General features: G+C 40.9%; 1 protein-coding gene across 6 annotated transcripts in view; it reads right to left on the bottom strand.

The window, feature by feature from the left end:
- Positions 1-24,889, bottom strand: part of DYNC1I1 (dynein cytoplasmic 1 intermediate chain 1) — a 308,167-nt gene that overhangs the window by 51,516 nt on the left and 231,762 nt on the right. For all 6 annotated transcript variants that reach the window (XM_078059283.1, XM_078059279.1, XM_078059284.1 and 3 more), the window contains 4 exons: positions 22,457-22,603; positions 18,480-18,593; positions 15,884-16,017; positions 12,248-12,392 (listed from right to left, as the gene is read on the bottom strand). In XM_078059283.1, coding sequence (XP_077915409.1) covers positions 12,248-12,392; positions 15,884-16,017; positions 18,480-18,593; positions 22,457-22,603 — 540 coding nt within the window. The remainder of the gene's footprint in view (positions 1-12,247; positions 12,393-15,883; positions 16,018-18,479; positions 18,594-22,456; positions 22,604-24,889) is intronic.

The raw sequence follows: 24,889 nt of genomic DNA, 5'->3' as shown, positions 1-24,889 counted from the left end.
ATTCTTGATAAATTCTTAGAGCATTTTCTAGGAATCTCTGTTAGTACTTATTTACTTTAACCAACCACTAGTGCTCTCCATGTTTCCCATTCCATGATGAACTCATTTGCCTCCATCTTCAGCCTTCTCCTGGAAAGTTCCCTCTGCTGCCTGTCTCAGGGGAACACTCCCTCTCCCATAAACTCACCACCTCCCCTGCTGTCTTCTCAAGTAGAAACTGTTCATTCCTGGCTATTCTGTTTCAGAAGAGTGAAATAAAGTATTTGCTCTCCAGGGTGTAGACATCCAGTAAAAAGCCCTGCTTCTTTTAAGCTCAGGCCATGACTCTGCATCATGCTTTCCCTCTTCTGATTGCTCTTCTTAATTCACTGAAGACTTAAGCACTGGGCTTATGATCTCCTTTTCCATCCCAGTCTTGCCTTTATTCTGGCCCACTTCAAAGCCCACAGCCCACAAGCACCTTGACCTTTTATTTCCAGGACCCCCTCAGCTCCAGAGAACTTTATGTCCACTTGACTTCAGTGACAATATGACCAAATCCTGGAACTTTGTTTATTTGGTTGGTTGGTTGGTTTGGTTTGTTTTTATCACTTGGAATTATTTCAGTTGTGAATTACTAAATCCAAACATCTCACTTTCTAACAATAATCTCTTATTTTACTAGTTCTCTTACTCAATTCCTTCCTTCATACCTATTCTTTGATCTTATAGGGGCTTCCAACAACCCCTTGCTCCCTTTACTTTCTCCAGTCTGTTTTCACTTCCTTTCAGCCACAGCGTAAATCCTTAGCCTCTAACATCAAACACGCTCTCGTCCTTATTTCTGATCCCATGTTCTATTGTCCTGCCATCACATTCTGGGAAAGCTTTGGCCCTGGAGCCAACTATGTGTCCCCCTCATCCACGTCCATATCTGTGCTGTTAAGTTCTCTTGGAGGAAGTTGGCCCTGAAGATCGATGCCACTAGAACATTCTGGTCTTCAACCCAGCAGGGTCCTCCACACCCCCAGAGTCCATCTTTGCTTCCCTAATCAGCTCTTTCTCTTCTTTCCCATGACCAACCATGACCTGCTCCCTCCGACACCTCTGCTTCCCACTCAGCAGACTACTTCATCTCCTGTTTCACTGAGAAAACAAGATCACATGAGACTTCCCTCTGCTTTCATTCACCAAACCTACACACTTGCACATATTTCTCCCCTTCTTTTCCTGTTCCTTTGTTACAACAGAAGATATGTCACTGCCCAAATTTAAACTTTACCCCCTGCCCGTGCTATGCATCTCATTCACTCGAACATCTTCAGGACCCTTTCTCTGTCTTACACTTGCAGTGTTTCTACTCTTTGTCTTTGATGGCTATTCGACAATGGCAACATCCTCAAGAGTCTCTACCATCTTAAAAAAAAAAGAAAGAAAAAAGAAGAAAAACTCTCTCTACCTCCCATCTTGCTCTCCTCATAGTCAAACTTCTCGATTTTTCTTCAGTGCTTCCTTGCTTTCCACTCACTCCTTAACCCATTGTTATTTGTGTCCCATCCTCAACACACCAGTGGAAGGGTTCTTGCCATGGGCATGGTGAGGCTACTAAATACAATGAACATATTTCAGTCTTGATGATACTTCCATGAAGTATTTGTTACTCTTGATCACTCCCTTCTCTTTTGTTTTTTGGTTTTTTTTAAGTCTTATATTATAGAACATTTTTTTTTTAAAGATTTTTATTTATTTGAGCGAGAGAGAGAGTGAGCACAAGCAGGCAGAGGGGCAGAGGGAGAGGGAGAAGCAGGCTTCCTGCCAAGCAGGGAGCCCGAAGCGGGACTCCAGCCCAGGACCCTGGGATCATGACCTGAGCCAAAGGCAGATGCTTAACTGACGGAGCCAATTTCAAACATATTCAGAAATAGAATAATATCAATATCCAGCTTCAATATTTATCAATACTTGCACAATCTAATTCATCTATGTCCACACACTCTCCCTTCCCAACTATTTTGAAGCAAATCTCTGACATCAGATGATTTCTTCTGTAAAATTTCAGTGTGCATCTCTAAAAGGTAAAACCACTTAAAATGATCAAAATATAATTATCATACCTAAAAATAATAATTCATAAATATCATCAAATAACTAGTCAGTTTTCCCATTTCCTAATAGCCTTCTAATTTTTTTTTTGAAGGGTTGCTTGTCTGGATCAGGAGCTATATAGGATTCATATCTTAAGACTGGTTGAGATGTCTCAAGTACTATTTTGTTCTATTTTGTTTTGATATGTGGTTTCCACCTCTATTTCTTTTTTTTTTTTTTGAAAAAAATGGGAGTTTTGGTGTAGAAATGAGATCAGCTGTCCCGTAGATTTCTCCACAGCCTTGATTTGGCTGATTCCATCCCTGTAGTATTTAATATTTTGCATCTTTATCTCCTATTGCCACTAAATTCAGAGAGCTGGTGGAGTAATAGGATTTGAATTTGATTTGGGGGACAAGCCTACTTCAAAAGTGGCATTGTAGGCAAGATGGCGGAGGAGTAGGAGACCTGGATTTCATCTGGTCTCAGGAATTCAGCTGGATAGGGATCAAACCATTCTGAACACCTACGAACTCAACAGGAGATCGAAGAAAAGAATAGCAACAACTCTCTGAACAGAAAAGCAACCACTTTCTGGAAGGTAGGACGTGCGGAGAAGTGAATCCGAGGCGATATTCGGGAGGATAGACGGCGGGGGAGGGGGCCTCCGTCAACCACTACCAGCAAGTGATAGAGCCGTGAAGCACAAAATCGGAACTTTTGGAAGTCAGCTCTGCTGAGGGACGTCGCTCCAGTGGCTAAGCGGGGGGTGGAACCCTCGTGGGGACAGTGTGGTCTCAGGACCCTCGGGGTCACAGAAAGACCGGGGGTGCCTGAGTGCGGCAGAGCTCCCAGGTATTGGAGCCGGGAAGCCGGCTGCAGAGACGGAGCTGAGGAGTGGGCTCTCAGCTCGGGGTTGCCATAAACCGTGATCCCCGGCATAGTCAGGCCACTGCTCCTCCAGCAGGGACCCAACAAGCGGCAGATCCGGGGAGACTCCCCTTCCTCCCCCGGGAGGAGCGGCGCGGGAGCGCACCGCAGGGATCTGCTGGGTTTGGAGACTCCACACGGGTTCCTGCACCAGAGGCAAAAATGCTGGGTCACAGGCTGGGTGAGCACGGAGTGCGGCCAGAGACCGGGGAGATGGGAGTGATTGACTGCTTTTCTCTGGGGGCGCACTGAGGAGCGGGGCTCCAAGTTCTCGGCTCCTCCAGGGCAGAGGTTGGGAGGCCGCCATTTCACTCTCGGCCACCAAAGCTGTACGGAAAGCTTGCAGGGAACAAAAGCTCCCGAGAGCAAACCCGAGCAGATTACTTAGCCCGGACCGGCAAGGGCAGGGCAATTTTGCCTCCAGCAAAGACATTTGGGAACCACGGCAACAGGCCCCTCCCCCAGAAGATCAGCAAGAACAGCCAGCCAAGACCAAGTTTACCGATCAATGAGAACGGCAGAACTCCAGAGCTAGGGGAATACTGCACATAGAATCCATGACTTTTTTACCATGATTCTTTAGTCTTTCAAAGTTAATTTTTTTTTAACTGTCTTTTTTTTTTTTGGAATTTTTCTTTTTCCCTTTTTCAACCATCTTATCAATCCCTTTTTTTAAAAAAAACATTTTTATTTTTCATCTTTAGAGTCATATTTTATCCCTTCACAGTAGTTACCCTTATTTTTGGCATATATATATAAGTTGTTCTCTCTTTAAAATTTTGAGATACAGTTTCTTCTAACAGATCAAAATATACCCTAAATCTCTAGTGTCTGGCTTTGTTCTAGTCTCCTGCTTGGTCACATTCTCTCCCCTTTTTTTTTTTTTAAATCCTCTTCTTTCTATTTTCAAACAACTTTTTATCAATTCCTTTTATAAAATTTTTTATAATTTTCATCTTTACAGTCATATTCCATCCCTTCATCATATCAACCCTTATTTTTGTACATATATAAGTTTTTCTTTCTTTAAAATTTTGGGAGGCACTTTCTTCTAACAGACCAAAATACACCCAAAATCTAGTGTGTGGCACTGATCTATGCACCAGCCTGATAATATTTGATCATATTCTGTTTTTTTTGTTTTGTTTTGTTCTGTTTTTGTTTTTTATCTTTTTCTTTTTTTTTTCTTTTTCTTTTTTCTTTCTTTCCGTTTCTTCTCCCCCAGCTTCAGGTCTTTTCTGATTTGTTTAGAGTATATTTTCTGGGGATGTTGTTACCCTGTTAGCATTTTGTTCTCTCATTCATCTATTCTCCTCTGGACAAAATGACAAGATGCAAAAAATCACCTCAACAAAAAGAACAAGAAGTAGTACCGACTGCCAGGGACCTACTCAATACGGACATTAGTACAAGTCGGATCTAGAGTTCAGAATCATGACTTTAAAGATACTAGCTGGGCTTGAAAAAAGCATGGAAGCTATTAGAGGAACGCTTTCTGGAGAAATAAAAGAACTAAAATCTAACCAAGTCGAAATCAAAAAGGCTATTAATGAGGTGCAATCAAAAATGGGGGTGCTAACTGCTAGGATAAATGAGGCAGAAGAAAGAATCAGTGAGATAGAAGACCAAATGATGGCAAATAAAGAAGCTGAGAAAAAGAGAGATAAACAACTACTGGATCACGACAGCAGAATTCGAGAGATAAGTGATACCATAAGACGAAACAACATTAAAATAATTGGGATCCCAGAAGAAGAAAGAGAGAGAGGGGCAGAAGGTATATTGGAGCAATTTATAGCAGAGAACTTCCCTAATTTGGGGAAGGAAACAGGCATCAAAATCCAGGAGGCACAGAGAAACCCTCCCAAAATCAATAAAAAGAGGTCAACACCCCGACATCTAATAGTAAAACTTACGAGTCTCAGAGACAAAGAGAAAATCCTGAAAGCAGCTCGGGAGAAGAGATCTGTAACCTACAATGGTAGAAACATTAGATTGGCAACAGACCTATCCACAGAGACCTGGCAGGCCAGAAAGGACTGGCCTGATATATTCAGAGCACTAAATGAGAAAAATATGCAGCCAAGAATACTATATCCAGCTAGGCTGTCATTGAAAATAGGAGAGATAAAAAGCTTCCAGGACAAACAAAAACTAAAGGAATCTGCAAACACGAAACCAGCCCTACAAGAAATATTGAAAAGGTGCCTCTAAGCAAAGAGCCTAAAAGTAACATAGACCGGACAGCAACACAGAAAATATACAGTAACAGTCACCTTACAGGCAATACAATGGGACTAAATTTATATCTTTCAATAGTTACCCTGAATGTAAATAGGCTAAATGCCCCAATCAAAAGACACAGGCTATCAGATTGGATTAAAAAAAAGACCCATCGATATGCTGTCTGCAAGAGACTCATTTTAGACCCAAAGACACCCCCAGATTGAAAGTGAGCGGGTGGAAAGCCATTTACCATGCTAATGGACACCAAAAGAAAGCTGGGGTGGCAATCCTTATATCAGACAAATTAGATTTTAAACCAAAGACTGTAATAAGAGATGAGGAAGGACACTATATCCTACTTAAAGGGTCTATCCAACAAGAAGATCTAACAATTGTAAATATCTATGCCCCTAACACGGGAGCAGCCAATTATATAAGGCAATTAATAACAAAAGCAAAGAAACACATTGACAACAATACAATAATAGTGGGAGACTTCAACACCCCCCTCACTGAAATGAACAGATCGTCTAAGCAAAAGATCAACAAGGAAATAAAGACTTTAAATGACACACTGGACCAAATGGACTTCACACACATATTCAGAACATTCCATCCCAAAGCAACAGAATACACATTCTTCTCTAGTGCCCATGGAACATTCTCCAGAATAGATTACATCCTAGGTCACAAATCAGGTCTCAACCAGGACCAAAAGACTGGGATCATTCCCTGCATATTTCCAGACCACAATGCTTTGAAACTAGAACTCAATCACAAGAGGAAAGTTAGAAAGAACTCAAATACATGGAGGCTAAAGATCATCCTATTAAAGAATGAATGAGTCAACCAGGAAATTAAAGAAGAATTAAAAAAATTCATGGAAACCAATGAAAATGAAAACACAACTGTTCAAAATCTTTGGGATGCAGCAAAGGCAGTCTTAAGAGGAAAGTATATAGCAATACAAGCCTTTCTCAAGAAACAAGAAAGGTCTCAAGTACACAACCTAACCCTACACCTAAAGGAGCTGGAGAAAGAACAGCAAATAAAGCCTAAACCCAGCAGGAGAAGAGAAAATAAAGATCAGAGCAGAAATCAATGAAATAGAAACCAAAAGAACAGTAGAACAGATCAACGAAACTAGGAGCTGGTTCTTTGAAAGAATTAACAAGATTGATAAACCCCTGGCCAGACTTATCAAAAAGAAAAGAGAAATGACCCAAGTGGGATTTATCCCTGGGCTGCAAGGTTGGTTCAACATCCACAAATCAATCAACGTGATACAATACATGAACAAACGAAAAGAACAAGAACCATATGATCCTCTCAATAGATGCAGAAAAAGCATTTACAAAGTATAGCATCCTTTCTTGATCAAAACTCTTCAGAGTATAGGGATAGAGTGTACATACCTCAATATCATAAAAGCCATCTATGAAAAACCCACAGCAAATATCATTCTCAATGGGGAAAAACTGAGAGCTTTCCCCCTAAGGTCAGGAATGCGGCAGGGATGTCCACTATCACCACTGCTATTCAACATAGTATTAGGAGTCCTAGCCACAGCAATCAGACAACAAAAAGAAATCAAAGGCATCCAAATCAGTAAAGAAGAACTCAAACTCTCACTCTTTGCAGATGATATGATACTTTATGTGGAAAACCCAAAAGACTCCACCCCAAAACTGCTAGAACTCATACAGGAATTCAGTCAAGTGGCAGGATATAAAATCAATGCACAGAAATCAGTGGCATTCCTATACACCACCACCAAGACAGAAGAAAAAGAAATTAAGGAGTTGATCCCATTTACAATTGCACCCAAGACCATAAGATACCTAGGAATAAATCTAACCAAAGAGGCAAAGGATCTGTATTCAGAAAACTATAAAATACTCATGAAAGAAATTGAGGAAGACACAAAGAAATGGAAAAACTTCCATGCTCATGGATTAGAAGAACAAATACTGTGAAGATGTCAATGCTACCTAGAGCAATCTACACATTCAATGCAATCCCTATCAAAATACCATCCACTTTTTTCAAAGAAATGGAGCAAATAATCCTAAAATTTGTATGGAACCAGAAAAGACCCCGAATAGCCAGAGGAATGTTGACAAAGAAAAGCAAAGCTGGCCGCATCACAATTCCGGACTTCCAGCTCTATTACAAAGCTGTAATCATCAAGACAGTATGGTACTGGCACAAAAACAGACACATTGATCAATGGAACAGAACAGAGAGCCCAGAAATGGACCCTCAACTCTATGGTCAACTAATCTTTGACAAAGCAGGAAAGAACGTCCAATGGAAAAAAGACAGTCTCTTCAACAAATGGTGTTGGGAAAATTAGATAGCCACATGCAGAAGAATGAAACTGGACCATTTCCTTACACCACACACAAAAATAGACTCCAAATGGTTGAAAGACCTAAATGTGAGACAGGAGTCCATCAAAATCCTAAAGGAGAACACAGGCAGCAACCTCTTCGACCTCAGCTGCAGCAACTTCTTCCTAGAAACATCGCCAAAGGCAAGGGAAGCAAGGGCAAAAATGAACAATTGGGACTTCATCAAGATAAAAAGCTTTTGCACAGCAAAGGAAACAGTCAACAAAACCAAAAGACAACCAACAGAATGGGAGAAGATATTTGCAAATGACGTATCAGATAAAGGGCTAGTATCCAAAATCTATAAAGAACTTATCAAACTCAACACTCAAAGAACAAATAATCCAATCAAGAAATGGGCAGAAGACATCAACAGACATTTTTCCAAAGAAGACATCCAAATGGCCAACAGACACATGAAAAAGTGCTCAACATCACTCGGCATCAGGGAAATCCAAATCAAAACCTCAATGAGATACCACCTCACACCAGTCAGAATGGCTAAAATTAACAAGTCAGGAAATGACAGATGTTGGCGGGGATGCGGAGAAAGGGGAACCCTCTTACACTGTTGGTGGGAATGCAAGCTGGTGCAACTACTCCAGAAAACAGTAAGGAGGTTCCTCAAAAAGTTGAAAATAGAGCTACCCTATGACCCAGCAATTGCACTACTGGGTATTTACCCCAAAGATACAAATGTAGGGATCCAAAGGGGTACGTGCACCCCGATGTTTATAGCAGCAATGTCCACAACAGCCAAACTGTGGAAAGAGCCAAGATGTCCATTGACAGATGAATGGATAAAGAAGGTGTGGTATATATATACAATGGAATATTATGCAGCCATCAAAAGGAATGAAATCTTGCCATTTGCAACGATGTGGATGGAACTGGAGGGTGTTATGCTGAGCGAAATAAGTCAATGAGAGAAAGACATGTATCATATGACTTCACTGATATGAGGAATTCTCAATCTCAGGAAACAAACTGAGGGTTGCTGGAGTGGGGGGTGGGTTGGGAGGGATGAGGGGGCTGGGTGATAGACATTGGGGAGGGTATGTGCTATGGTGAGTGCTGTGAATTGTGCAAGACTGTTGAATCACAGATCTATACTTGTGAAACAAATAATGCAATATATGGTAAGAAAAAACAAAAGAAGAAGATAGCAGGAGGGGAAGAATGAAGGGGGGGGGATCGGAGGGGGAGACGAACCATGAGAGAGGATGGACTCTGAAAAACAAACTAAGGGTTCTAGAGGGGAGGGGGTTGGGTGATGGGTTAGCCTGGTGATGGGTATTAAAGAGGGCACATTCTGCATGGAGCACTGGGTGTTGTGCACAAACAATGAATCATGGAACACTACATCAAAAACTAATGATGTAATGTATGGTGATTAACATAAGGATAAAAAATTTTTTAAAAAGTGGCATTGTATACTTCCATAACTATGATTGTTTCTATTTTTACAATGCTATCAGCAATAATCACTAATATTCAAATCCTGTCTTCCTATATTAGCTGGAATATTTCTATAAAGAAAAACATCCCCTCATCAATTATTTAGTAGCTCTGAAGTACAAATCATAGAAAAGACAGAATAAATGTTTGATTCTTTCAGAATAATTGACTGATTCTTCCTTTTACTTACTAGTTTCCAAAATATTGAATTGGCTTTCTTCATGTCCCCCAAAGATGACTAATGAGTTTTTTTTCCTTTTTTCAGTATTATTATGAACTCATGAATCTATTACCCTCGTTGATATTCTTTGGCCTGCAGAAGCTTATTCAATTTGGCTTCTAAGACCTTTGACAAGAAATACATAGTGTTTGGTAGCTTCCTTGCTTTCTTTTATGATGAAATATTCCAGGCTCATTTTACCCATTTCCTGCTCCAGGAATCAGGAATCTAGACTCTAGAATCAGTAATTTCTTCCAGGATCTCTGGTTTCTTTTAGTGAAAGTGGTATTTAGAGAGCACAAACTGGACACCAGGAGTGTCACTTTTACTGGATTGGTCATTGTTTCTAGACCTTTTTGTTGAGTATGTATTTTTTAGGTTTAAAGATAACACACACCACAAATTCTTACTAATACATCCAATTTAAATTCAGGATTACTGCTGAGGTTTTACTCAATTCAAGCACTTGTATCTCCTTTCAACTCAGCTGGTAGCACTCCTCAATGACACGAACGCAGTCATTTATCTCATGATACAAACACAATGGTATCAGAGTAACAGTGACGAAACAGCCACCAGCAACGTGTACTAAAAGTAGTTTAAAATTTTTTTGTAGTTCTTTTTATCCTTAAAATATATCCCTTTTGGGATGTATAGATAAAACATAGGATTTTAAAGTCAGAATCATTCCATACCGTAATGTTTTGCCTCCAATTTGAACTACACTAAGGTTGATTTGTTTCATGTTACTTCACATTTTTAAGATTTATATATTTATTTACTTTAGAGGTGGGGGCAGGGGCAGAGGCACAGGGAGAGGGAGAGGGAGAGAATCTCAAGCAGACACCCTGCTGAGTGTGGAGCCGGACGCGGGGCTCCATCCCACAACCCTGAGGTCATGACCTGTGCTGAAACCAAGAGTTGGACGCTCAACTGACTGAGCCACCCAGGCGCCCCACTTCACATTTCTTAGGTAACACTTTTAAAATTTTATTTTGTTTTGTAATTATGTAAAATATTTATATGGTTCCCAAACCAAAGGTACAAAGTATCTTTTAAAAAGTATGGCTATTCTCTGTTTCTTTCAGCCTCCTGCCTCCCTGTAAGGAATAATTTTGTGTATGTGTGTCTGTCTTTCCAACTTTTAAAAATATATAAATAAATATTAAACAATGACAACATACTACTTACACTTTTCTCCACCTTGCTTTTCTCATTTAAAAATATATCCTAGACATCACTCCATAATAGTATGAAGAAATCTCCTGCATTTCTTTCTACACTTGAATCGTACTCTCTCATGTGGACTTAAGTTACTTTTGATTTGTCCACAGCCCTAATGATGGGCTCTTGGGTCCTTTCCAGTCTTTTGCTATTCAAGGTAGCCTTTCAGTGAATCCCCCTCTGCAGATGTCTTTTTTCTTATTTTTGCAAGATACCTTTGGCATAGATTCCTAGAAGCAGGAATTGCTCTGACAATGAGCAAATATGCATGATGGATCATTTTTATATACTGCCAAATTCCTCTCTCCAGTGTTGTACCATTTTGCACTGGCAAAAGCAAGGTCTGAGAATGGCTGGTTCTTTTGGTCTCATCACAGACTATGTTGCTTTTGGATTTTTGTATGACAGTTGAAAAGAAGTTTCTCACCTTGGTTTTAATTTGGATTTCTCTTATAGGTAAGGTTGTTTTCATGTAGTTGAGACCAATTCTGTCCTCTTCCCACAGTCCCTCTCTCAAAAATTATAATCCTCACCTCCCCATTTCTTGGGTTGGTACTCTTCTAATCTCCTTTTCTAGTTTCATTTCTCCTGTTTATTTCCTAAATATTCCTCTTTTTCTGGATCTACTCTTAACGTTTCTTTTAAAATCCACTGCTTGAACTGTAATAATGATTGCTATTCCTTTTTTTTTTTTTTTAGATTTATTTATTTGAGACAGACGGAGAGAGAGTGTGTGCATAAATGGGGGGGAGGGGCTGAGGAGAGGGAGAAGCAGGCTTCCCGCCAAGCACAGAGCCCGATGCGGGACTCGATCCCAGGATCCTGGGATCATGACCTGAGCCGAAGGCAGACACTTAACAACTGAGCCACCCAGACGCCCCAGTGATTGCTATTCTGACTGGTACTGGGTATGTACCTGCAGCCCAGAAGTCTCCCTCCACTTCTGTCTCACATCTCAAACTGTCTGATGGAGATCATGCATTGTGTGTCCCGGCCCCTTAAATTCGACCTGCACAGTGCTCTTGGCCGACTTGCCGTCCCTCTGGGGAGCTCCGGGCACTGAATGCAGGGACTTCTTAGCTCCGTCTCCAGTTGCTTCAGCCATAACTTGCCTTTTTTCCTGATGGCTCCCAGTCTCACCATCCTTGTATCAAATCATATCACCAATTTGTGTTGCTTTTACCTCATAAACGGTTCTCGAATCCATCTATCTCTCTCCATCCCAAACTACTGGCTTACACCACTGCCATTTATTCCCTGGACTATTGCACCTTTCTTCCAGTGGCCTTTCCTTTTTTTGGCTCTCAAGCATGGTCAGAATTGCCTTTGAAAACACAATTAATGTAGTGCCATTTGCCAGCTTAAAAACCACCAAAGGCTCCAAAAACACACCCAAAACCCAAACCACCAAGCCCCAAGTCATGTTTCCATAAGTACACGTGTATGTAAGTCAGTGCTACGGGGCTCTGCAGAGTCAACACTAAAGTGGGGAGAGGGCGGGGAGGTGGTGGGCGGGGTCAGTGTTAGTAAAGAAGGACTTCCATTTTATTAGTATTTGAATTGCTGGAATTTTTAAAATTTAGAATGTTTTCAGTATCACTTATCTATTTTAAAATAAATACAATGGACTGAGAATGAGGCCGACTGGGCTCATCAACAGGCTGTGAACAGTAAAATTGTCCTCTTTGCCTATGTATTTATTACCAGAGAACTTAAATCAAGACATTCGTACCTTTGTGGTCCACAGTTTGACGGTCCAGTCAAATGACGACGTGACAAACAGGTGTGAAAAGTCGATTGGGCCCACGGCCATGTGGCAGTTAATTCCAGTCACTGGGCCCTGGTGACCTTCGAAGACCTCCCCGATACCGGCTTTGCTGCATGAAGACCACACGGGAGCAGAATTTCAGTGACCTTTGCAAAGCAGAGATTGCTTTTAAAAAAAACCAAACTTGTCTCTGCATGATTACTTCTCCATAATTTAGAAGAACAACCATAAACCACCAAAAATGAAACCCCTTTCACAGTTATCTTAAGAGAAATAAAATGCTAGATTACTTTTGATGATTAAAAAATAATATGGAGCAATATAATCTTTTTAACCTTCACAATTTAATATCAAATTTTGTCATTTAATCCTTTTTCAAGAGTTCCTCAAATCCTATCATTGTGGATGCAGCACATCAATGGAAAACATACAAACTTCAATCTCAGAAGCTTTCATATTTTACTTAATAAGGCTATTCTCTCCTTATGATGACTTGCAGCACACATTCCATTTTAACTCCTTCTGGGACCCCACTGGCTACAAAACTCCACACATCCTTGTATACCTACATTTACCTTTTCAAGGAAATTTTGTAAATGAAGTCGACATATCTCAAAAGACAATACCCTTGCCACTTGTGAAAACCCTTGCCACCACAGTATGATATGCATAACTTAAATGTGATATTTAGAAAATAATGTTTTCAGTGAAAGAAGAGAAGTTTTCAAGTCTACCGAATGTAACTTCCATAAGGGCTGGTGCCTTGTTTTCTTGTCACCAAGTGTTTGGCCTATAGTAAGTGCTCAACAAATATTTGTTGAAAGGGAAAAGAGACAAACTTAGGCCTTTTTTCCTCCCCCAAAAGAAGCACATCTGAGAAATAGTGATACACACTGTGAAAGTTCTCCAAGGACATACGCCGCTCATGTAAGTAGGCTGGGATTATTTCCAGGCCCCTGTTACACAAGTCTGCACACAACCATGCCCAGTTAAAAAATACACCCCAAATGCTGTATTTTAAAAATCCACGTTTATGAGGCTACGAATGAGACAAATACTTTGGGACTGTGGAATCTAAATATTATGTCACTGAGAGTAAAGTGAATTAAGTTATTAAAACATCTGGGCTTCTGGAGCACCAATAAATGTCAATGTGCTGAGCAAAATTTGAAATCATGAGAAAATGCTGCAGTGTGTGCTCCATGTAACAGGCACTCAAAAAATTATGCCCAGTGAAACTGCAAAAAGCAGTTCCACACGTGATCATTTGAACTCTTCTAAAGAACACGAGGAACTGATCTATGAAGTGGCCCCTGGTGAGACTCCACTTGCTCTTAACAGCATCCTGAAGGGGTTTATAGGGTGCAAAATGAGGACCTTATTTAATTTATGGAAGTGGATTTTCACCTTCTGTATGTTAGGTGAAAAACAGAAAATCCCCCTCTCCCCCCCACCCCTTACGCCTGTAAGACCCATTTGAAATTACTATGAAGCCAAATTCCTGCTATTTTACAACTTTATTAAGATCTGTATTTTATATTTCAGATGGATGGGCCAATGTAAGAAGCAAAATCAAGCGCGTTGTAAAAAGATTTGTGGTTTTCACCTTAGGTACCCTTCTTTTGAACCACACCGCAAATTCTGATTGTGCTTGAAAAGGACAACAGCCACAGAACAAAAATGTTCACCATGTAAAACATTATTCACGTTAGAGAAACTAAAAAAGAAAAAAAATCTGAAAGTTATCAATGAACATGTTCTGTAGCTTTCACAGATAATTAAGGTCCCGGATTAGGTCGATGGAACCTAGATGCCTTGTTGGTTCTAATAAATGTGTAGATAATGCTGTGACCCTGTATTTGGTCCCCTGCATTCTCTGCACCTCTCTCGTGCCACTTATGACCTTCTACCCATGTTGCAGATATATGTACATTTACCTTGCCCATCATCATCACTTTCTTGAAGGCGGAAACCAGGTTTATACAATGTCTGCATGCTTGGCAGCATCTAGCAGTGCACTTTGCTCCAAGTAGGTGTGCAGCAAATGTTTGCATGAATGAACAACTTTATCAGGTCTTTTTATGCTTTCATAAAACTTTAATGCATGGTTTTAGCCAGTTTTATGGCATAGAACTATGAGGCATCTCTTCCTACTCATCTTTAAATCATGCAAGCAGGGGGAAATACTGCTTGTTTTTATGTGTGAACAGTAGGAACATCACAGCTCATATTATGTGAGTGGAAGAATCCCATAGTTGGGCTATGGATGCTTATTACTTCTACAAATCACAAAAACACAGGTATAAAATAAACTTGAAACAATTTCTGATTTCTCATTAAATGTAAACAGCCTGGGATGAGTACAAGAGATGAAAAATCTATTGAATTATAACTCCTAAGGTTAAAGAAATTTAAGTACCAAAGTGAACAGTGAACCTTTCAAAAGATGGTGAAGCTGCTCATTAAGTCTTACATGCAATTTTACAATAATTCTAATTACTGGATTCTACTTTATCCTGATGGTTTTCCAGGGGCATTCACCAATCTCTCAGTAAAGGCAGAATTCTTATTACTTGGAAACTTCATGGTGGCTTGTATCTCATACCATCCCAGCCTCTCTGATTGAGAGGAAGAGCCCCAAAGCATCTCTCTATTTTATTTGGGTCATTATTATTTGGGTTATTATTATTATTTCTTGATTCCCCATATAGATTTTTAGCTCCTCGCTTACTATGTGTCAGGCCCTGGGCAGAAAATCAATGATGAAATGGAAGAGTTTAGTAAGAGAAAAATGGCAGATGAATGAATAGTTGAAATAAAATGTAATTAATGCTATTGTAGAAGCATATATACGAATATATAAAATAGCAAACCTTTCAGCCTGTAGTCCAATCCCATTTACTAGACTTAAATTTTCTCTGTAGTACTTACCATCTCAAGCCACATATTCCCTTTTTCAGTAGTTTATTGTCTTTCACCCTCAACCAGAATATGAACTCCACGTCTGTTTTGTTCCCTACTGCATCCTCAGGATGTCACGGTGCTGGGCACATGGTAGGTTCTCAGTTAAGTATTCCTCGGAAACACGAATGAATAAAAGGAATGCCAATTCTATGAAACCATAAAGGAGGAGAGGGTTTTCTCTGCCCAAGGGAGTCAGGAGAGGCTTCCATGTGGAAGGACCTCTGGGCTGGCTCTTGAAGGCCGAGGAGGAATGAACCAGGCCAAGAAGAGAGGAGAAGAAACAGGGTGGGGACTCATGGAGGTGTGTGGGGGTAAGCCGCATTTGGGGATTGTTATCCCCCATGGGTGCGTGGCTGGAGCCTGAAGGCCAGGGCTTGGAAGGAGCATGTAGTCAAGGGTCTTATACGATCTGCTAAGCAGCTTGGGCTTTTCTCCTCAAGGCAGTGTGAACCATGCGAGGTTTACAAGGGCTAACGATCAGAGCAGATGGATGCTCTAAGATAATGGGAACTTGAGGTGTGCTTTGTATGTCTTCAGTTATGCCTTTCTCATAACGCAAGGTGGTTCTAATCCAGAATGCAATAACAGACTTTCGGAAGTGAGAAACGCGTCATCGGTAAGAAAACACAAAATCACCTTCCATGACGACAGGCCGTGTAGACCGTACCCTCCTCACTGCCAACCACGAAGTTATTGACGTCTCCCGTCGGGAAAGCCATTCCGGTAACAGCCACAGGCTTGGACTTATTGTACACCAGCTCCATGCTCTCCTACCAAAACACAGCGTGGTAACGTTCCCTCTGTCAACTCCTCGCTATGCCAAAGATAGCACGGAAAAATCATTTGGCTCAATCGTCTGTTTGCTTTTCACACAGCGTTACAAAAGACCCCGGCTGTGCCAGAAACCACGCATTACTGCCCCTGACACTCATGCTTCTGTGTATCTCTGGTTTCAGGCCGGCTGGATCTCATCAGTGTGTGCTGCTTCTTAAGTCAGGCAGAGATGACAGGTGAGAATTTTGAAACTAATGGGGCAGAAACTAAAGATAATACTGTAATGGTTACACTTGTCAGCCCCAGGCTTTAATAAAACACACAATACCCTCATATTTACAAACATGTTCGAAATCAATTGTTCGTGAGAGTACACGTGTATTAATATCAGATGTACTAAGCACGTTTGTCAAAGCAGGAGTGTGTGTCCTCCATGGACTCAAACCAGAAAGTTGTCACTCAAGTCAGAAAAACCAGATTTCAATGGGGACATGATTTCATGAAGCACAGCCGTTGGGTGTGTAGGCTTCTATTGAAGTAAGTCTTTAAAATAGCAAATGAAAGTCTTTTTTTTTAATCTCAGATTATTTTCAAAATCAGGAATCAAAGTATATTTTAAGAGACATTCTGCTGAATTCAGTTTAATGATGGTAAAGAGTAATTAAGTATAACTAACACCCCTAAATATTTCTGGCTATTTACATTAAACAGCCTACTTTGTGCACCTGGAGTAATTTTAAAGAAATCATTTTAGGGGAGCATGTTGCTATAGTTGTTAGGGAGTTTAGTCTTTTTGCGCAAGTGAATAAGCCAGGTCACCTGAGCCGAGGAGTCCAGAAATCGGCTGTGTGTGCTAACAGTCGGGGTAGCTCAGATCATATGGTCATGTGACATGCTCGCAGTACATGAGAGTCACACACACAAGGAGTGCATCCATGAGGGGACACTATGATAGTACAGAAAACTGGACTGTCCAATGGGCTGTTCCGTCACTCAAATTAGCAGCAGGAAAGGTACAGTCTCTCAGTCACCCACTTGGAACAGAGAGGGAGAGGGCGACTGCTGAATGCTCCCGGTCTGCCTGCCATCCCTGGACATCTCTGTACAGGGACAGGAGTCGGTGGGCATGCTAAAACTAATAAAAACAGTCTTGCAGCCCCTGTACGACTGGTTTTAACTTAAACAAATACACATTTAATCAGCCAAATGGGCAATTAAAAATTCCTAATTAGAGGGTTCGCTCTTATATCTGTTTGTAATCTCCATGCTTTTAAAAGCAAACAACATACTGCTGAGAATTTTAAGACAAAGTTATAAAATAGCCACACACAACTCCCAACTTGTATAATGGTAAAGATCAGTCAAAATAGATGAACTTAAGTAGTTAAGAGCTTATTAGATCTTCCCCATCAACCCCCCACCCCAAATTATAAAAAGAATTTACTTAGTCTTAATATTCTCTACATCTGTATTTTGGAGACTTATGGGAGGTTCTTTACGGCTTCACATTTCCTTACGTGTTTTGGAACGCCAGTGTCTTCTAAAATTGTGAGCTAGACATTCTAGGGTCGTTATTCCAGGAAAGGGAATAGAATGTTAACACTGAGAATTATCTCCTAGATATCTTTATAATTTTCTTGATGTTACCTCACATTTTTGTCAAAGTCTCTAACACTAAACCCTTCTCTGCGTTTTTAGTTGGAGGACAATGAAATACTTTTCTTCCCCCACAAAGAAATGTGGACAGAGTGCATCTCTGCGTGTGTTTATGCATGCACGGACGCACCTTGTATACACACATATATTCTGCAAGTTGCATTTAGATGCCTCCCCCCAGTGGTCTCTTCCCCTGTGCTTCTTTGTTTGGTTTCCATTACTGTAATCACTAGTGGTTTGGAAATTTTGGAATTTTTGCATTTTCAACTTCTCATTTGTTGAGCAAGGAATGGCAGGAGCCATCCTCACAAACATTCCAGAGGACAAAACAGATGGTTGGACAAATTCTTCATACACACAGGCGGTCGTCTAGGCTACGGATGCAAGCAAGGGCTTGGATTTCTGTTGCGCGGGGACACCTTTCCTCCAAGGCAAGTGCCCATAAAAGATTGCTCTGTGGAGCTCCAACTTCGTTTGCATTTGTTTAACAATGCTGTAGGGTAAGTACAATTCATACCACAGGCAACTTCTATAATTACTATGCTTTAAAATGGATTATTTCATTTTCACTTGAAACTGACCTAAGGATTAACGTTATTACAATAATTACATGATTTGCGGTAAAGGAAATGGGTTTTGGCTTCAGGAGGAGACTGCTGAAAGCAGGCCCCACTCTTTCAAGTGCATCCATTGGTTTTAGCTCCTATAGGATGTGAGGGTTTGGCTTATAGGAACTATGTTCCATTAGGCAAGTATCTCTTTTAACCAGGATGCTCTACTGTGTAGGGGAAAACAAACCCACCTGTGGAGTTGAGAGCATGTCCAGGCTCCAGGAACACATCTTACCATCAGTAGAGACGGTGATGAGGTTATGAGCGTTCTGAGTCCCCACAACATTTACACAGTACACGGGATGCTGCGAAAACGTAAACATGGGGGATCAGATGACGATCCAGGAGGAAATGCTTACATTGGAGTGTCCAACACATTACTCTAAAATGAGGATTAAAGAGTGACAGAATCCTCCAATAATACAAGCCTCAGGTCATTTGCCACTTTTGATTTGAACCTGACTGCTTTCTAAAAGCTCTGGCAGCAACGCCCAGGAGCGGAAACACTTCCCAAGCCTCACCTTGCTCCGTCAGGGGCAGCCCCCCGGAGCTGAAGGAAGCAGCAGCAAATGATGATTGATGGGGCAGAAGCAGCACATAGTTTGGCTGCTAAGCTCACCATGAGTGATGAAAAAAGACAGCTTTCAAAAGAGTACAACTATTGACTTTTGGAACGAATATGTGTTACTAAATCTGGAGGTTAGTGCATTATAATCACAGTGCCAAACGTTTGTTAACATTCTTTATAGAAAAGTGGTTAATATTCATCAGCCTCTTTAATTTGAGGGAGAGATATTGGTAGCAGGGCTTACTGGCACGAGACACCTCATGAGATAAAATTAGGCTCTTTTGTGTCACTGCAAAATCTAGGATAATGATAGATTTATTTTTCAAAAATATCATTTGGGCTACTACTACGGAGGCTTCGATTTGGCCGGGGCCTTGAGGAAGGTCATTTATACATCCTGGGAATCATAAGCAAGATGCTCTAACCTCCCGTCATAACTCTGTAGAATCCTAAATGGTAGGCTAAAATCATTTGCAGCTGCACATTAAATACTAAATGGAAGGTTAGCATAAGCAGAACCTAGCAGTCATGTGGGTTAGATTTCAGGCAGCTTAGCCATCATGGGCCAAGCCACAACTTAGCTGGTGCCTCTCTGTGCAAATAGCGGACAGTCTAAGTCTTACTCTTGATGAGTTACTATCCATAATACCCAGCCACAATGACAACGAAACAATCTTTAATATTGGAAAGTTGATATTATATAAAGGATGGTTCCCAAACTATTATTATCATATAAACTCCTGGTCAGAAGGAACCGTAATCATCATCTAGGGCAGCTAGTCATCTGTTTCCACCAAGAGGTGGTCCAAACTCTGCTGAAACACCTTTCTTAAGGGTAGTCAGTTTTTGCACCAATTCCTGGAGATTTCTTCCTTCTACCACTGGGGATCAAGAAAGCTCAAGGAGATGCTTTTATTTAGTACAGTGCCCTCTGGGATCATACAGATCAAGTCCAAACAATATTTATAGAGTGTTGTTATGTTACCCCTCTCCCCCAGTCTTGTCTTACTCAGAATAATCCTCGCCAATTCCTTCAAAGGGTCTCGAGTACCCAGCTTTCAGGCTTTCAATACCCTCCCGATGCCGGTCACTCCCTTTTGAATATGTTATATTTTGTCTGAGCTCCTCTTACAGTGAAGTTCCGAGAACAAAACACAACTGTCGACCTATATTCTGAGCAAAAGAATACAGAAATCTAGAAAGTGTTGAATTTTCACTTCTCACGTGATAAAAAGTACAATTGTATTTATATATGCTAAGATTACATTGGCTTTTTTGGCAATTGGATGGCCAACTGAATCCCTAAGTCTTGTTCATGCCACATTCCTACAGAAATTTTCAATCAGCCTTAGTGGATGTGGACAGTGGTGAGTACAGCAGGGATCTGAAACTCAGTGCTACCCTTATCAGGTCTCTAAGTTTCAGGAGGACAGACTGGTTGTGGGACTGTGCACAATGATTTTTCCCAAGCCTCCAGTGTGTGTGGAACCTGCGAGCAATGAAACTCAAGGCCCCAGCCACAAGCATTCAAAGCTCCATGTGGAAATCAAGTGGGAGAATGGATGAAACAAATCTTCACCTAAAAACAGCAGACAGTAACACTGAAGCATAGGAAAGCAAGGTCCAAATGTTGTTGGGAACCTGAAATCTGCCTAGTAATTTTCAGCAAGGGTCCGATGGGGTTTTGTTGTTAACCACCAAGCATCAACACAAAGCACCAAAATTCTAGTGGATTGGGACTCCTAAGGGTGGTAATTGGAGGGAAAGGAAAGCATCTAGAAGAATGTATAGAGCTGAATGCCTCGAGAAAGAATGTGCATGGTAGCCCCTCCCTGGCTTTAATCAGTACTACTGGCCTGTGCTTTCATGAGTAATAAAACTCGGCTTAAAAGAAAAGAGAGAGATGTAAAGAAACCAGAACAGAAGCAGACACGTGGGAAAGCCTACACACACACACACAGAGGCATCCACAACTCTACTTAATGGAAAGAAAAAAGCAATGCCACAGCTCATTTTTCCAGTATACATGCCAGATTGTTTTTATTTATTTAAGGAATAAACTTACTGTGTGGCAGAAGGGTTTTGCTTTAATTAGGATTTCCTGTTGTCCCAAATGCATATGTGTGGTGGGTGTGAAAGGAAATTAGTAATCTGTGGCGGGCCTCTTTTTCCTTAACCACTTTTGATCCTGGTACCAATCAGCCAGGCATTAGTGGAAGTTGAAAGGCAGTCACAAAATTAACTGTGCCCTTTTAGCTATGGACTCAACAAAACGCAGCAAGAGGGGAAAAATGTTTTATTTTTGAACAGAAATATGTTACTGTTTGATAATAATAGTATTTTAATTGTAATGATCATATCCTAAGTTACTTGACAAAGAAAGCTTAACTCTTTGGAAGAGCTCCTGGATTTGGATTTTCCCCTGAAACTTATTGCTCTAACATTTGGATTTATAATTTTTGAAATTTCACGAGATGTGCTCAGAAACACACCAGATATGCGCATCCAGCCAAGAAATGGTTTCACACGACTTGAGCACAAACACCTGTGTCAAGCTGTCTTCTCCTGGGTCACAATTTTCTGTTATTAGTTTGCAGAAATGGGGTAGGCAAGAGCAATTTTCCAAGATTCCCAAGAACTCATTTCACCTGCATGTGTCTCAGGCCCAAGTCAATCAGAATTAAGGCTGACTTGGTATTTGTCATTTCCCATCGTCAATCTTACAAGGGTGGAAGAATTTCCCTCTTCATGGTCTTAGCGAGAGCAGCCAGCAGTCCTTTCTTAAAGTTAAAATGGTTTTGAGGCCAGTGGATGGAGCAAATGAGGCAACCACATTAAGGAAATTGAAACAAGAGTCGAGCTGTATCCTTGGGCATAATTTGGGCATTTCAGAGAAAGAACATCAGTTACTCTGCATGTCAAGGTAGCAAGGATTGATGGAGACATGCCTGTCTTCTCATTCCTCCTAACAACTGCTAAACACACCTGTCATTCTCTTAAAGGAAATGACAGAGTAGTTGTCTTATGAACACTATACTGAACCTCTTCTGCTAAATTGTGGGTAATGGTTTTGAGATGTTGACTTTTAACCCGAGGGATTATATTGTCACTGTAGACTTTACCGTTGAGACTTACAACCATACATTCCAGAATTTAAAGTCATAGCACTCCCTCAAGTCACAGATGGAAAAGGACTGTTGGCAAAAGTCCCATATACCATCCCTAGACATGAAATGCTTACTCTTCATGGCCCATTTGAAAATCATTATGAGTTTCCACGTTACAATGTCAATGCAAAGAGTTTCTTTACAACAATTTCACAGATACCTCTTCCCAAGTTTCTCCCTGTCTCCAATGGTCTTTGGTGCATCCAGAGAGATCCCTCCTCTGTGCTAAAACTTGTAGATCATTAAGAGATTTTCTCTACACCCAGTGCTTCCTTCACCTACTTTTTACTCGGCTTTATTTCGGTCTGTCAGGATACAATTGCTACAAATTACACACTTCTAACTTGGAGTTACTGACCACATGTGTACTTCTGTCAGTTATCCCCTTTCAGGGCTTGGGTGGCTGACAGAGAAATGACAAAAGCTGACTTACGGTGTGGGCAGCAGCTGACAAGGGTGTCCTCTGCACCGGCGTCCTTCGATGACTGCGATTATCCCACAGGACAATCTGGCCCGAGTAAGTCCCACCAACCACCAAGTTGGGATGGAAACGAGCGAAGCACACGGACATCACAGAGGACTGGGAGGAGAAAGGGGAGAAACGTGTGCTGTGAAATGGTTGGAGAAGGCTTGTTTCTTCCTGAAGAGAAAACAGTTCATCACATCAACTCAACACATCCTGGAAAACATAAAGCAACTGTTAAATGCGTAGTCAGTAGAATATTTTGTACCTCGACACAGACCTTTCCCTTGAGGGGCTGGTCAATGTTTACCCCTTGAAACTTGAAATTTGACATCCTGGCCATGTCTTCAAATAGGCATAAAACCTAGCTTATGTGTGTCATTGTCTTGTGGTATGTAAAGCTTGGTTTGTGTGGACATTTCCCACTTTATTGACAAGATTGCATCAGAAGTAATATTAATTCTCCACGAAAGTCTTTACAAAGCAATTCTTTACTTTGAGGGCATGGCCACATCGAGTTATACTATATACAGTGTTGGCAAAACTTCAAGGACCTTAAGATGTGGTGCTTTTTTTTTTTTTTTAGTTTTGTGTTCTCGCCTTAATGTAGACTTCTAGGAAGTATACTGACCTCAGACTGCTCCAACTGGTTCCTCCCCAAATTCCCTCATCTCCCATGGGCATTCTCCTGACCTTGATCCTGCCCACTTCAGACAATTCTTAATGTTATTCTTTGCCTATTTTAACAAAGTCAGAAGTGTATTTCAGTCCAGCTCTACCAGGGCCTGTCATAGCATCACAAATTTGGTTTCTGAAATTCCACAAAAGACTACTGGGCACTACATTTTATAGGAAATTACTTAGAACCATGATACACTTAAAATCAGATAAGTTGGCCGTTCCACATTTGCAAAAAAAAGTCCATTTTGATCCCCACAGTGCTTCCATGTTTGTGTTTATATGTGGAAGCAATTTTTTAAAATAAATACATTTCATCCTTTCAATTAAATTCAATGAATGACCTTACGTGTGAGAAAGGCATTGTACCAGACATGATGGGAATGCAAAGGTAGTCATTGCCCTCAACAAACTTGTGCCCTGATAAAAGAGAAAAGCATGCATGCCGATGAACAGAGCTGCGTATGCTGCTAGTCCATATATGCTAGTCCAAGCCTTCCTATGAAATAGAAAAAGATGCCTCTCTGCATAGACATAGACATGTGGGGAGGTGCATGCCTTGGCAAGTGGAGAGTAAGGGGGATCTTTGTCTTCATTTGTCCCTTGGGTTTGACATCCTTGTGCAGGACACAATTTGCACACACAAAGAGCAGCCTTGAATGTGATGCATGCCATGACTAAATCATCATAGTAGCACGTGTGCGTGCATGTGTGTCTTTCTGTGTGTGACGGGGGAGGTGGGAAAGATTAGTTTTAGCTAGGGGAGGGGAGAAAAGAGGAGAGTGGAAAGGGTGGATGATTAGGAAGACCTCATGAATGGGAATGTTTCACCCCTTGAAGTACCTGCGGAACTCTCAGCACGTGGAGAGGAAAAGAAATAGGCATTCCTGGGAGATGGGGTAATAGGATGAAAGACTGGAGGCTGGTAAACAGCCCAAACCAGCAGTCTGGTTTTGGTGGGAAGGAGCTTGAACGGAAGAGGCAGGTAGTAGGGAATGTGGCTAGAGAGGTCACCTGGGCCAGATAAAAGACGGCCTTGAATGGCAGGCGCTATTTGGATTTTTTTTCTGTGGACGATAGTGAGCAAGAATAGCTTTCTGAGGAAAAATGTGAGAGGATCAAAGGTTGTCACTGATAGGCCAGCAAAGTGAAAAAGTGATTGGAAAAAAAAATTATGATCTCTTCCTGAATGGGAAGCTAAACATCCATTTCTAAAAAGATCAGGGTCAGCCTAAGTCTTCCTTGTCAGAAAGAGCCTCAGATACGCTGAGGTAGAAGAAAGAATGCAGACTATTTTTCAATGTCATGTTTTCCTAGTTTGAATGATTTTCAGTTCCAATTCCTTGAACATGATTAGATGGAGAACATGCTTGTGCCCCAATCTGGTTTTCATAAAGTTCAAGAATAACTCTCAATAATGATACTAAATTAAAGAAAAAGAAAATAATGCTGGTCAGCTTCTTGTTTTACACATCCCACAGAAGCGATTCTTAGTTTTCAACTGATGAAATTCTTATGTTGCTTGAGCTATGTTGGAAACATTTTCTTTAAAGCTTCAGAAAGACTTAAAATTATCCAGGTGGTATCAACAATTGAATTTACCAAAGCTCCGATCAATATGAATAAAGGAAGGTCATTAAATTTGAAAAATCCAGAATTCAACCACTTGATTGCTTCTGTGTTTCAGTTACATCTCAGCAAATACCACTCCAAACCTTTTCTCTA

This window comes from Halichoerus grypus, chromosome 12 (genome assembly GCF_964656455.1).
Source record: "Halichoerus grypus chromosome 12, mHalGry1.hap1.1, whole genome shotgun sequence".
Lineage (NCBI taxonomy): Eukaryota > Metazoa > Chordata > Mammalia > Carnivora > Phocidae > Halichoerus > Halichoerus grypus.
The sequence above is the reverse complement of the archived record's forward strand: the minus strand, read 5'-3'. Positions and strand labels throughout refer to the sequence as shown.